Source organism: Poecilia reticulata, linkage group LG5, assembly GCF_000633615.1.
Source record: "Poecilia reticulata strain Guanapo linkage group LG5, Guppy_female_1.0+MT, whole genome shotgun sequence".
Lineage (NCBI taxonomy): Eukaryota > Metazoa > Chordata > Actinopteri > Cyprinodontiformes > Poeciliidae > Poecilia > Poecilia reticulata.
In genome coordinates this window covers 20,552,317-20,568,006 of record NC_024335.1, presented here as the reverse complement: position 1 = coordinate 20,568,006, position 15,690 = coordinate 20,552,317, and the positions used below count along the sequence as shown (strand labels likewise).

Sequence of the window (15,690 nt, the reverse complement as noted above, 5' to 3'; positions counted from 1 at the left end):
CTTTTGTGTCTCAGCTAAATATTTCGGTAAAACTTTGTAAAACACACATACACAAGTTTTTTGTTTTTTTTTCCCCATTTCTCAATTTAAAAATGGAGATCCAAAGCAACTTACCTTATAATTAAAAAATAGTTACCCCGTAAATCTAATAAGGCATTCTGCTAACACTGGGAAAAACTGCTGATAACACATGGTCAGTTATTTTTTTTAAATTGATATAGAGACATTTTGGCAGGCTCTTTTTTTGCAGTATTGTTTTAATCTAGTTACTGTCTCTCATTTGTTAATGAGTGCAGAACCTCATGACCAGCGAACCTAGTTTCAGAGCACAGCATCATCGACGGACAAATGCTAACAGAGACCTTTAAAGATCTTTAATCACATTTAGAGAGCGGCACCTGAGTGTCTGAAAATTCTGTAATAAGCCCATAAAAATAACGCATTTGATTAATTTAACATTAGCTTTAGTGGACCAGAACTGCATCATAGCACTTATAGAGAGCTCAGTGATTTTATCTGAACTTTAAAAGGAATGGCTTAATGGGAGTGCTGATAGCGGTTAGATTTTTTTTTTTCTTTTTTTTTTTTTTTCAGAAGTCTTTACAGATCTTTATCTGAAGTGTTGCTACTAAAACTCTGATTTAAGAAACGGGAAATGCAAAAGGATGAATACATCTAACCACTGCGAGGGGCTTAGATTCATTTTTAAATCCTTTATCATCCAGTTTCACACTAAATGAACCTGACTGGTGAATTTGTTTAGGATAAATACATTTCAACAGCAGTGGCTGTAAAAATCACATGGGCAGTCAGAAAACATTTTATAATAGAAAATATCCTTCAAAAAGAAAATCTTGTGTGATTATCAAAACAAAGTAGAATGATTGGAAAACTCCTTATCAGAAAACTTAACTGGATTTATTTTTTAGATGAGGCACCTTCATGTACACGGGAAAAGACGACTAACGTTGTGGGCCCTGACCCGAACCCTCTTGAAAATGTCAGACATTGATAGTAATGCAACCAAAGAAATGAAAGGAGCAAATCCATGCCAGATAGGAGAATGTCCAAACATCCAAGCAGAGTTACACCAGAATATTGTTGACAGCAACAAAGACTGAGTGGGTTTGTCTGCAATTTGTTAAATACTGTCAAATATTTCTGGTGATGTAAATATATATTTGAGCCGGTGTGTATATTTTTAATCTTGTTTGGAATAAAGAAGTGCCACGAAAAAAATTCAACCCTAACAAGCCCATTCTTGCTTATCTTCAGAGCAATGTTTCGTTAAACCACTCAAAAAAAAATGAAGAAATAAATTCATAAAAAAGGCTCAAAATCAATGCAACTTCCATGCTGCACTGTATGTTTCTCTCTGGACAATGCAAGCATGTTTCTCAGCTGTGCCCTGCAGAGAAGGAAGAGGTTTGAAAAATCCAGTTCAAAGGGCCACATGTTCCCTCCCAGAGAGTAATCCTGCTCTGTGAGCCAGTGGTTTAATCCAGAATCAAACCCTCTCCTCATCAGGTGGCAAACATCACAAAGGAAGCTTTTATGAATGACTCCTTTGACTCTAGCAAGCAAACACATGGATGCTGCCCCCGTGGTGAACCTGTGGCTCAGTGATTGGCTCAGGTGCCAAAGCATCCTGAGGGTGCAACAGGGATTCAGACACTGTGATGCGTTGGAGCTGCAAGCAAACTGAAAATGACCAGATCTGCTCATGAGCTCATTCACATAGAAAAAAAAAAAAAAAAAGATAGTTAGAGGCTATTCAAAGCAGCTGCTTATGCAAAATCTTTAATAAAGTCCAGCATCGATGGGGAAAGTTATCGTCTCCAGAGACGCTGCCTGGACACTCTGCTGGTTCTTGGCGTTTCTCCATCCAAGCATGTCTGGTGAAAGTTTACTTTTCAACAAACTGGTTCGAGCTCTGGTCTGTCTGAGCGTAAATGGAGGAATGTGAAATCGATTGGCCAGCGTATGAAATACTCACACACTACGACCCCATAAGGGACTTTTTAAAACATCCAAGGGAAGCACTCAGCTTTGGTTCATGGTTGATGGAATAATTTAACTTCACATATATTTATTCAACATTGGATTTTTTTTTTTTAACTATGCCTTTTATTAGCACCAGCAAGAAATGTAGCCAAATGGCTAAAGAATGAGTCCTATTTAACATTGGTAAAAATGCATTTAATAAACCTTGTGTGAAAGTACGGCACTTTTTACCATGAAATGTGATTGCTGAAATTACGTTATTAGGGCTTTGATCTAAATCTTGAAAGCTCCAATTGTATGATTAAAATTACACCTACATTATGAAGCTTTGATGGAATAGATCCCGACTTAAATGAGGAAATTCTCATTTGGTTTGTTAATCACAGGAAACAAGATGAAACAGCCAGACTTCTCCTTGATGTTTCCACTAATGGCTCGTATTAGTCAATAATATTATTTAGAAGAGAAAGATAGCTTAAAGGAAAATGTTTCCAAACTTAGTTGGTAATACGAATGTTCTTTGAGTCGACGTTATATGATGACTTCAGTTGATAAAAGGGATCCTAGCATGACACACTTTGAATGATGCATGAATGCATGTTATTTGGGCCGACCATGATGTTTCTTTGTTACGGTCCACTTCCTTAATCCTGAGCTCTGGCTGAACAGAGAGGAATATGACAATGACTTCAGCCTCTTATCTCCTTACAGGAAAGCTAATCCTCTTCCAAAAAGCCACCAAAAGTACCAAATTTGAAGTCGACACTCCTTGAACCCCTTAAGTAAAGACAAGTTTTTACTTAAAGACGTGTCTTTTTTTTTTTTTATTTGAACACTTTATGTGAATTACGGAGTCGTTCATACCACTTTAAGGTTTATACAAGCATAAACCTTAAAGCCGCGGTAGCTAACTTTAATTAAAATATGTTTTATATGTTTTGATAAAACTGTCATCGCAGTATATTGTCAGAAATAAACCAATCAGAGCCAAGAGGAAGGACTTGGCGCCGTCACTCACACTGTCAATGTTAGTCATGGATCCACTGACCAACTTATAAGCGATCTGGGGGTGACCATCGATGGATTAATGAATTTCTTTTCACTTAACAACTAAGCATTACATTGTGTTAGTCTATCACTTGAAACCCAAACAGAATAAACCGAAGCTTCTTGTTGTTGTTGTTGTTGTAAAGTTCAAGTGGTGTGAATAATTTCGACAAGGCTTCAGTTTCCACAGCACGATCAATTCATGACATGTTATTTACACAAACCAAGTTGTGGTGAAGCTTGACGGCTACTTTGATGCAACCGTTGAATGAAGCCAGTTGTCATTTTTGAAAAGATGCACATGAAAGCTCGGCGTAATTGGTTTGGACAGGTGGAGGATTTACAAGCTGGATTTATTCAAATTAAAAAATGAAATAAAACAATCATTGCATCTCGTCGTGATGGTAAATAAAGGGTTGAGTGTCTAGATAAGGAGCCTGGCAGGTAGGTAATGTTTCACAGTACTTTTATGGAAAAGGATCAAAGGTCCAATTCTGTTTTCCCCCCCGTCACATCCGCCTTTACACCTCCAAGGGATTTCAGCCTGGAAGAGGGTGTAAATCACAGCGAGGTGAGAGTGTGTGTCCTGAAAAGTCTTTGTCTCACTGGATTCTCAAAGCTGCCTTCCTAACACCTGCGCACTTTCATTTTAAAGCATTCCAGAGTGAGTGCGTGGGCGCTTCCTGTTTACCAGCATGGTGGAGCTCGCCTTCTACCCCGCTGTGGCGCTGATCTACTTCTTCGGAGTGATGAAAGCCTCAAAGGAGGACAAGGTGGAGCTGAATGACGGGGCGTCGATGAATGTGTTCTGCCTGTTTGTGTTGGCGCAGCCCTTGTGTCTGGTGCTCGGAGGATACACCGGCATGGCCACCTACCTCCTCACAGCTCTGGTGTCCTACAACTTCCTGCCCTGGAGAGAGACGAGACAGAGGGAAGTGACAAAGAAGAAGAAGAAGAAATGAGAACAAAAAGAAGAAGAGACACAGAACGGATTGCAGGTGGACGAATACATAAACGAGAACAAATGTAATTCGGCTGAGCCACTCGGTGTTATTTGCTTCTATTGATAATAGTTTTGACTTTTAATTTTCGGGGGCAACAGCCAAGGAATTTCGTCCAGTTGCTTTTGACACAAATGCTTTACACATGAAGAGATTCTCTTTATGTGATGTACTGAAACATTTATTAAACCTCCTGGGGTTTAAGAATGGATAGGAGGCGAGACGTGATGCAACAGTTCGCTGCAGCTGACACAGTGTTGCGTTTACAACGTATCAAAGTTTGATGCTGATCCTTCTCTCTTATCTCTCGTGAATCCCTTTTGCTTTGACAGCTGTACTACAAATGGATTGGTAAATAAATGCTGGACGTAAAAATGTTTGTGAAAAGCTACATGGAGTTTCTCAGATGTGAATAATTGTTTCGCTCATTTGTAAATTTTCCTTAAATAAACTCTGTCTTTTCACAATATGTTTGGAACTTCAATGGGGGGGAGAAAAGCAAACTTAATCGCCATGGGAGATGCAGAGATCTATTCATAATCAGCATGAATTTCATGTTCATTTTGTCATTTTAACCCCCTTTTTTGATAGGCTGATCTACCAACATACAAGTATTTGCATTTATTTTTGCAGTTTTTCTGATATTGAGCCTCAGCATGATATGACCGTCACTATGCTTGACAGCTGGAGCAGCATTCCTAAGTAATTTATTACTATAATCATACTATTTGTCATTGGGACCAAATAACTCAAATCGATCTTTGTCTTGTCTCATCATCAAAGTTTTTTTTTAGATGTTTGGATTGTCTCTGCTAATTTCTGTGGACAAAGGAGACTGTGGGAACAGCTCTGCTCTCAACATCATTGAAAACGTTTGCTCTATGAATAAAAGCCAGGTCTCATTAGAAAAATAAATAAATAAAATCCATTTCTAATCAAAATAGTGGTCAATATCCACTTAGAATAATCCCACTGCTCGTCGATGCCATCAAAAAAGAATTCAGATTATTTATCCCAACACAAGCTGGAATTTATCCATATATTTGAGGCATTTGGTAAATGGGGTAATTCAAATGTCAGATGAGAAATTACTTACATTTTCAGTGCAAGAGTAGGATTTAAAATCTTTGTAACGCTTGCATCCAAAACTTCTGCTTTCTTTCAGATATGCTCTGTTCTCCCTCAAATCTGTGTTCGCCTGCTCAGATTTCATGCTTCCTGCACACACATTTTCTCCTTCCGCTTGCTTTCCTCTCCCTGTGCAAAGAAAAAATTAGACTCTATGTACATTAAAGAAAATCCAAAATAACTTCAAGCAATTCTTTTTTGTAAAAATCATGGATGTTAGTTGCAATACAATCACTCAACCACACAAAAAAGTGAGTGAACGTAAACATCTGACTGAAACAGCTTGCTTGGTTTGGGCATCTGATTATGATTCATTCTTGTAAGTTTCCTAAATTCAAAAGATTGTGAAAACGAATAGCTTCAGAGAATTACAGTGCGTGTGTGTGAATATAATCAGTATACGTAGCAGACAAACGGTTGAGTTCAAATGAATTTGTTGGAACTGATTGGTCGCTCACTGCAATCAAAGCATCTTGGGGCCACAAACTGACCAAACGTAAGCAGGACACAGTAAGTTGAGGGCTTTGAGTTGCTGTGAGTTTTGTGACTTTTGCGTGGTTCCCTCTCTAAAACTAAACCAATTCAACAACTCAACATAAACACTAATACTGATCTCCTTCTGCTTTTAACTGTTGTATTAGTTAAGTTGGCAAAGACTCGGTGCCACTAATTATTTTTACTTCAAGAAACTTCTAAAGTGACAGATGGCTCATTGATCAAATATTTAACATATTCCACACACTGTCACCAAAAAAAAGACTAATTATTCTCAAAGACAAAAATAAAAACATGTATTTTTTTTTTATCATCCTCCTGTGTTCATGAATGAGTGAAACCCTCTGATGTGGTGAAGCCTGGTAGCACAGAGAGGGTTGTGTGTGCAAACCTGGACTCAAAGAGCGAGTGCATGATGGGATTAAATTGCTATTTGCTCTATAGTCATTTTGTTCAGAAGTTGTACAGATGCTTGCTGTGTATCTGAGGCTCAGTAGGAGAGTTTTTTTTTTTGAGGCATTATTTATTATATTGCTCTGTTTTGAAATCCTCTCTGAATTCAAATCATACAGTCAGGATGTAAACGAGTTATTTCTCTCAGAAGGATGCTAATATGTTTGCCTAATAAAGTTAGGCTTACTATTTAAAATAAACAATAGACCTGATTTAAGCATCAGTGACTCCAGATGTATTGCAGTTGCTTTTGGAAATATTTACACCCCTTGTGCACAATTTGTCACATATCAAGAAAAATTGTAACATTTTTTGAGATGTAGTAGGATTTGCACATATGTCAGTATGGTGTGACATGCAGCGGTAACAATAAAGATAGCATGCCATGAAGTCTTGAAATTTAATTTCAGAGAAAATGCTACATACTGTATACCCTAGAGAGATTCATCATCCTTCTCTTGATCCATCCATTTATTAGAGTTCCAGCTAATAGCTCTTGTGCAAAGGTGCTATTTTTATGCCTGTCAAATTGTGCTACCACTGACATTTCTTGCTGATGAAACTTAAGAAATAGGAACAAATTATGTATTGTTGTGACAGCCTCATAGAAACAAAATGCCTAGAGAATTTAAACAGAATCTGCTGGCAAAGTTGTGATTTATTTGCAGAAAACACAGAAAGGTTTCTTCTGGAAAATAGTACAGACAGTTAGGAGAAGTCATTAAAACCTCACATGCACTGTAAAAGAATAATTATGGGTTTTAGTCAGTCGGACTGATGTAATCAAGTTAATTGTATGCACTATCTCACTTAACTTTTTAAAATATGTTTAGGGAAGGGACAGAAAACCTACAAATAATCCATTCTCTTTGCTTGAGAATATGTGTCTAGCTTGCCTACATAGATTGCTAAGCAAGCTTAATGAAAATGTAAAAATCTTAAGTCAAATTAGTTAAAAAATGTAACATTTTAAGCTACAATCAACTCAATTCAAAGAAGCACAACAGCCTGAACACACCTTGTCAAAACATGGTAGTGGCTGCAGCATGCTGTGGGGAGACTTTTCTTCAGCAGGGACATGAAAGCTACTCAGTGTGGATAGAAAAAAGGAAAGTGGACTTGGGACAGGAGTCAAAGCTTGTCAAATACCTGAAATGCAGCGATGGGGCAGGGGACGATGTACGGAGGCCTCGGCTTTCAACACGTCAGGTTCAAGTCCCGGCCTGACGCTCGTCTTTTCTCTCTCGCAACCCACTTTCCTGTCAATTCATTGTCAAGTGAAATCCACTAGGGCAACAAAATCCTAAAAAATATATATTTGTGTAAATGTATACCTAATTCCACTTAAGAATATGTGCCAAGACTTTAAAATTGATCTTGAGGGATGTTCTCCATTAAAATCTGACTTAAGCTTCTTTTCTTTTTTTTTTTTCTTTTTGCAAAGTCAAATTGCTAAAAACAACTTTCTGGATTTGCAAACAACATGGACAAAAAGTGATTCTATACTGCTGACTCTGGGGGGAAGAATTTGAACGCACAGCAACATCAATAGTCAGACAAAAATCGGCTTGGCAAATGCTGTATAGTTGTGTATGTAAAGTTCTGACCTATGTGAAAAAATGACCTAAAAAAAAAAAAAACAAGTGTCAGAAATACTGATGTAAAAATGAACAGGAACAATGATGGATATGTTTTTTTCCTCTACGCTAAGAGTAAAGATTTTTGAAGTTACAAGGTGATTGGCATTGGCTGTCAGACACTGATGGATCAGCTTGCACACACAACGTTTGTGTGTGCGTGTGTGTGAGAGAGACTGATTCAGATGCATTCAAGTGAATTTTCAAAAGTTTGTTTTTTTTGGAGAAAGCAGTCGGAGCACAGGCAGCTGGGATGTGACTGGCTCTGTGAATGGCTGGCTGTTTGTCACAGGCATCTTCAGACGGGTTTTGCCTCCTCCGAGACGTTAATGGCCGTCGTATATCACAGTGCTTGCGTCCCCCATCGTGGCTGAGACAGGCGCAGCCTGACACAAGTTAATGATCAGAGTTTGCAAAGGAAATGAAGATTGATGGGATTCGAGTTTGTATTTCTGCCCCTGAAATGGAAAGAAATGCACCAGGGTGAGGAAAACCTCCTATATGTACATGACGTGTTTTATGGTGGGTGTGTCTGCTTATCCTAAGTGATACATTTTATGTTGTTAGCAGCTTTCATATCAAGTTATGTAAAATACACAGTTAGGTAATTACTATAAAATAAACCATTTAATCTGATTATTAAAAAAAAAGATCATCATAAAAATGGCACTACATTTTTTTATAGTTTAAAACATTAAATCTTTTACAGTAATTATTGGAACACAAAAATATATTTATATAATTATACAAATATATTTCTGGAAATATAGCTTGAAGAAATATATTTAAGCTATATTTTCCAGAATATAACTTCTGGAGAAAAAAAAAGTAGAGCAAAACTGAAATGTTTTCATAAATGTAACCGTACCCTTTCAATTTTCTTTACGTTTCCATGCTATTATTTACATTGTTCCTAGATTTATCCTATAGAAATAATTTTGGTAAAACATCCAACTTATGTTGGACAGCATAAAGCTATTCGACATATTTAAATACCTAGTTACAAAAAGCAAGAAAAATTTCTTCAACATACAAAATTTAAATGTCCAAAAAACAGAAATTGGTTTGAATTCATTTATTGGATTCTTCTTTAAATATTTATTTACACTATTCACAAGTAATTGTACATGGCTTCATTACATGCATATTGTCATATACAAAAACTGTACACACATTTACACTACCGAGGGCTCAGTGCGTGCAACAGAAGACACACCTTGCCTCTGAACCTACATTTTTTTTTTTTTATGCCAAGTGTACATATTTCACAGATATTGTCAGATATTGTGTTAGCATGACACACAAACCTGGATGAAATCTACTAAAGCAGCAGTAAGAGAAGATACGTGTTGAAGTGTGACAGAGTAGCCAAGTGCTCTCTCGATCAAGAGCCCACATGATGGTGTGTAAATGCCATTCCATCCCCTCAGAGGCCCCAGGCAAAATCGCAGCCCTTTTCTGCCAGGATGATAAAGTAAGCAGAAGTACTTACTGGCTTAAAACAGAACTGAAGGACAATCTGCAATCCCAAAAAGCACATCGAAGCAGATTCATGAGTTTTGGTCAAAAGTCCTTAATACACTTTGTTTTTACAGGCAGTGAGGAGATTTGGCTGTGGCACAACGCCAACGCTAAGAGCTTTATGTGCAGCTTCGGTTTTGGGAAACATTAGATCTTTCTATAAAATACAAACACTGGCTACTCGTATCACATAATTTTTCTTATTATTATTATTATTTGTTAGAATGTGTCTGGAAGGTTGTATGCTATCAATATTAAATTTGAAATAACTATCAATAACAACTCTTTAAGGCAAAAAAAACAGAAATTGCCTATTTCATTTGGAAATAGAGTAATTTTACGCAATGGGTAATATTAAAGCGATAGTTGGTCTGTAGTAGACAACAGTGAGATTAATCTTGGCGTTGAAAACCAGGCAGGAGTTATCATGAGAGAATCAAGCCAACAGGACAGTAGTCCTGATTTTTTTACTCATCAGTAAAAGCTCTCTTAGTTCTTGTAGAAACATTTCATTGTGAGCTTGCTGGAAAATAAGTCCTAAGTAAGTCAGAATGTAGTTGAAGATACTTTCCCTTTTTTGAGCTGATGTTAGGAATTTACAACAGTTAAAAATGAAAATGTGTCACGGGGCACAGCATTTCATTTTCTCTGGCATTATCTTACCAGAGGGAAAAAAAAAAAAAAGCTTCCTCCAATTTCACAGAAGGCCAGTGTTGAGCTTGGTGTGACGTTTTCAGGCAAGTAACTTTCATATTACTACGTGAGGTTACGTTGTGGATTTGTTGGTCGTTTTAATCAGCTGGATCCGCAGCAACTTGCCAGTCCGCTAGAGTCACTGTGGAAAGAGCAAGCTTTTGGTTTTTGTGTCAGTAACACAGACCATGATCAGCTGAATAAAAAAAAGAAAATACTGCATCATACTTTGGTCTCTGTGAAGTTGTAGACAAAACATTGTTTCACACCGATATGAAAAATTTCAGTTTAAGCCGTTTAAAATAGCTAAAGTCAGCTAAAACAGGGGAGCACATCTATATAGCTTGTTAGTCATCCAACACTCAGGATTTACATAATTTTTCTACAAGCTCATGGAGTTATGATATGTAAAGGAGCCATTAGGGATGATAACTCTAAAGAACCTCACTTCTACACTCTGGAATTAATCTCCAACGGATGTTGCTAACGTTAGCACTATTTTTTATTATTTTTTTTAAACCTTAGATCTGTGTTGCTATGGAAACTGAAGGAGCTAAACGTTTCTCCAAACAAAACCCACACTTCCCCAGTTTATTCTTAAAACTTCACTAAGAGGTAAAACGTCTTCTTAACACCCAAATTCCAGACCTAAAAGACTTAGCCGATTAGCAGTGGGACATTTTAAACAACTCCAGTCCACAGTCAGCATAACAAGGAAAACGGCAACGTACACAAGTTTCACGTGCAAAAGTGTACTCATAACAAATATGCCATCTAAAATAGGAATATTGGTTTTTTGACATTCCAGACAATGAGAGGAATACATCTTTACTGAACCTGCGCAGCATTTAGCTTGATTTCCCCCATGAGAACTTCTCACTTTTTCTCCAAACTGTGTCAACCATTCAACACAACCCTGCCTTAAAACAGATGAAATATCCCTTTCAGAAGTATTCGGTCTTGGTGTATCTGTATTTGTCCGAACCTTTAAACATAGGTTTACCGTGTTATCATTAGAAAATGACTGTGCTTCTCCAGACAGTGGAGTTCGTCACGTGTACCGACAATAAATCAGGATACTGAGGTTTAACCACTGAGCTGGGGGGCGACCGGTGTTGGGCATTTAAACAAATAAATGCATGCTGCGTTCAAAGCCGCCTACTACTTACTTCTGACTCATTTTTTAAGACTTATTGCAGTATGCTCTGGGAGGCTTAACCTGTAAAAGGTTCCAGCAAGTATCTCTTAATGTTTTTTTCAAAATACCAGCAATTTGGATAAATTTGCATGATCTACCAAGGATGACATTTTACTTGACAGTTAGATAAATTACATTACAATGTTTCTTTCATCAATTCCCAAGCTTTTTTCTTTTTTTTGACCAGACATTTAAGCACTTTGCTTTGCGGTATGCAGCTAGTGAGGTAGACTGTTCCACTGCATACTGATGTTTTTTTGTTTTTTTTCCCTCATTCCTACGTTTTAAGATATTTCCAGCATTCTTGAGAAGTTGCCTATTTTGTATTGCATGAATCAGAATGTAACCCTTAGCAAGATTAGCATACATTCCTGATTGCGTAGTAGACAGTTTAACATGTGGTTTGTGGTCATCATTGACAACTGAACTTGAATATCAAGACACAACTAAGAAAAAGAAGATAAAGTCTCCTGATCATCTATAAAGTTGTGTTATGCCCTAAAGTGGGATTAAAAAGCAAATCTGAAAGCAAGGACTACCTTTCTTTTTTTTTCCTTTTTTCATCATATAATATTTTTTAGACATAATATGATAACTTACTTCTAAACCTACAGTAGATTTAAACAGGGGTGCTTTATTTTTTTTTAGGACAATGTCTGTATTTTTCTAATAAGGTAAGATAAAAACATGGCTTCATCTACATCTACAAAACAGGGTGTAAAGTGTTTGCAGCAAGTGTGTTTTCCCAAAGTGCTCATAAATCCTAAATTGCGGAGATCAATCTGGGACCAACTGATCTGAAAGAAGTCAGTTAAACTCAAATTTGTTGCTACAATGCTTTAAAAAAATCATATGGTACAATTATTTACACATCAAGTAATGGGGAGGTGCTGAATAATCTGAAGTGTCAGAGCTTGGGGTCAATAGAAAACAGTAAATGGTGCATCTCAATAGCTTGGAATATCTTCAAAAAGGTTTTGTTTTGTAATAACTTTTAAAAGTAAAACTCTTGATGTATCGTTCTGTGAATCTGTTATGAACTTTGATTTACAACCATGTTGAAGCTGCAGTTTTCTTTTTTTTTTTTTTTAACTAAAGGCTCTTAATGATGCAGCACTCTGTAAACAGCCAGTTCCTTTAAAAATGACCTTTCAGGGCTTAAGGTCCTTACTGATGCCGTCCATGACTTTCTGCTGGACAACACTCAAATATGCACTCTTATGACCATAACAGTTTCATCCTTTTTCATTATTGGCTTTAAAATTAAAATATCAAATTTTCTAACAAGCTTCGTTTTTTTGTTTTTTTTGTCACTTTCAGTTAAGATCTCTGGTCAAATAGTTCTGCACCAAGTGTGGGAGAAAATAAAACCCCCACACCATATTCAAAAGATTGAGGCAAGTGTACAATCACCAAAATGAATAGATAAACCTGTAACAAATGATTTGAGGACACAAGTTTCACCTCTCAATAATATTTAAATCTATTAAGATGCACCACGTAAACTCTTTGCATGACCTGAGTAACTCTTATACTTGGCATGCTGTTCAGAGTCCAGGAAAAAAATAACCATGTCAATGGTAATAAATAATCACTTAGATCAGCAACACACAGACAACAAAGTCACCCACTGAACAGCGATGTTTGAAGAGGTTCAATCAACCAGTCGGCACTACCGACATCACAAACCCTTTAGCAAATGTACAAGCGATGGGCAGCAGATTATCTGAAGCTGTGGAACTACAAAGCCTCTAAAAACGAGCAGAAGTCTAAAAGAGCAGGAAAAAGAAAGAGATAACCTTGTATATTCACTGCTATCACTCTGAACCTGGTGTGATGGTGAGCAGGGTCAGTTAGGCTAATTGGCACCGAAAAATGCAGTGAAGGGCTCAACAGATTGATGGTCAAGGTTTCCTACTCTTTTCCTCTGTGGAAGTTCTTTACCCTGCTAACGACCACTTTATTGTACCAGTCACTCCAGCTTTACAGGACAGCTACTTACATATATTACATACTGTACACATTTTAAAGATGTCATTATGGTAAAAAAAAAACAACAAAAAAAACAACAAAAAAAAACAATATATATCAGTGCACATTTTCAAGGCATTCAGTTTTGGCCAGTTTGGGAAGGTGCCGCGTAAAACTGGCACAGTACATAGATAAGAAGTAAAGGGCATCAAATGGAAGAGTGGAACATGGAAAATAAGGATTTCACAAAGTTTATGTATGAAACACCAACAGTACCATTTCTGTTCAAAATAATAATATTCTCACAAACAAGGCATTTGGTAGAAAAAGCTATGTTGATAGAAAAAGCTAGTTCGCAGGGTCACATTATGACTAAAGTTTGAAATCATCCTTCAACATATACCTGAGTTTCTAAACATTATTCAAGACAACGCTTTATTAGAATCATCATGTTTTTATCCCCTAAGCAGAACACTACAACCAAGAAAATTGCTTTTGGCGAGTTTAAGCAGCTTCAGATTCATGTTGGACACATGAAGCAGCAGCAGGACGTTTAACAGGAAAATTGTTTTTTTTTTTTGTTTTGTTTTTTTTTTCCTACTTTCTTCTTCTCTGAACTAGGTTTTCTGATCCAAGCATCACTCGTAATTTAACTACATACTGTTCGACTCTGGGTCTCCTGCGAGGAAAAGTGCACCAAATGAGCAAAAACATGGTTTTTCAAAACAGATATTGCTAAGCAGAACATGGCTAGCAGACATAAACTGTTTTTTGTTGTTGTTGTTGTTTTTTAAATCAAGCAGTAAGACATCTGAGTGGCAAGAAGCTTGAAATGTGTCCCAGCATTTTTTTTTTTTTTTGGAGTGTTAAGCAAAAGGTAGGATATAATGGAATGACGTGGAGTTATTTTCAGTATTAGGATGTGTCAGGCAACAAAAAGGCAATAGAGTCGACTTCTAGAGCATGCTGCAGCCCCTAAGACTGTACGTCTCTGTGTTATTATGGAGACTCTATATCAACACAGTGAAAGATGCCAAGACGCATCAAACAAGATGGATAGCCGAAACATCCTCTCAGACTGTTTATTTATCCGTGGCATGTGCATATGTGCGTGTTGCCCACACGCCTAATCTGCCACATAAACAGATTTGTACATCAGTGCACAGGCGCAGGAAGTTTATTCCTGCTTGAAAGTGTAGCAGCTAAATGGTGGGTGGAAGAAAACTGGGAATCAAAAAAAAAGAGAGGGGAAAGAAAAGAATCCCTCTCAGTGATGACCTACTTTCGCGCAAGAAATCTTGCCTGAAAAGCAGCTGGAAGAGCCGAGCTCTAATTAAATTGGCTTCTGGGAGAAGTTTAGAAGCTGGAAAGAAGGTGGACTCCAAAGTAAGGTCAGTGCAAAGCGCAACCTTAAAAAAAATAAAAATAAAAGGAACAGGCAGAGATGGGAAGTGTTGGAGTGGGCGCTCGAATGATAAATGGCAAAAACGGCTCCCGTGTTGCAGATTGACAGCGTTGCGATCTGACATTTTGGCCGCGGTGTAATACCTGCCACACATGTCCGCGAGGAGCGCTCATGTTGTCAGCAAACTGCACGTCTGTTTCTTACTTTGGCTGCAGTTTGCTTTTTCGAGAACAGATAATGAGATTCGGTCATGGTCCTGCTGGACCGACGCTAACATCCATATCTGTTCTGCAACCAGACGGTGTGATTGCCAGGAGGCCCCACACAGGACACATGCACACAGCGATAGTGATTAAATGAATGGCTTCGAAACATAAAGCACCAATTGTTTCCGCACAAAGACCTGTAAAAAACTTTTTTTTTCTTTTTTTTTAAACACACCTCAGGTCAGAGTTCAAAACGAGTGAGGTAGAAAAAACAATAAATTAGAAATTATAATAAAAAAAAACACAAACATGACAAAACAATCAGTCATACACCTGCTAAAACTGGATACCAATTAGTGGTAGTCTGTAGTTTTCCAGTGACGTTTGAGCAGCGGCCCACCGATCCACTGCCGTGACCATTTAACGCGATTATCCAATGTGCTCAGTATCTAAGCAGCCACAATGTTTGTGAGACGGTCCCTAATACTGCAGTCCAGCAGACACATGAGCAGATTCATCTCTCACTTGCCTGAAACCTTGGTGAAAGAACAGAAGGACACTTTCATTTAGTACCAGGCTGCAGGTGGTTGTTTTCATGTCAGGTGAGAAATTGTTTTGCTTGGCGGACGCTTCACCAGGCTGACAACATTTATCTCCGAGTAGCACCACAGCAGAATGGCACTTTGAAAGTTTTCAGTAAAAAAAAAAAGAAAAAAAAAATTCTGAATGGCATATTTTTTTACTTCCCGGTCCTCCGTTTTTCTGCATGATCCACACCTTGATTGCCTTGGAAACTGCGACTGAGGCGTCACATTGTGTCGCTGGAAGCGGCTGCTGTTGCAGCAAGATGGCTGACAGAGGATACACAGTCACTTTGCTTCTCACCTCTTCCTCCACACCTTTGACAGCCAGATCTTCACCGTCTTGTCGC

The 15,690-nt window shown here is 37.7% G+C and overlaps 1 protein-coding gene across 6 annotated transcripts in view; it reads right to left on the bottom strand.

Moving 5' to 3' along the window:
- Positions 1 to 8,825: 8,825 nt before the first annotated feature.
- kif21b (kinesin family member 21B) overlaps positions 8,826 to 15,690 on the bottom strand; it is a 68,529-nt gene continuing 61,664 nt past the window's right edge. For all 6 annotated transcript variants that reach the window (XM_017304879.1, XM_017304885.1, XM_017304883.1 and 3 more), the window contains one exon: positions 8,826 to 15,689. Coding sequence is in view for 2 of the 6 variants with exons in the window: in XM_017304885.1 (XP_017160374.1) it covers positions 15,641 to 15,689 (49 nt within the window). In the remaining 4 variants the exon portion in view is untranslated. The remainder of the gene's footprint in view (position 15,690) is intronic.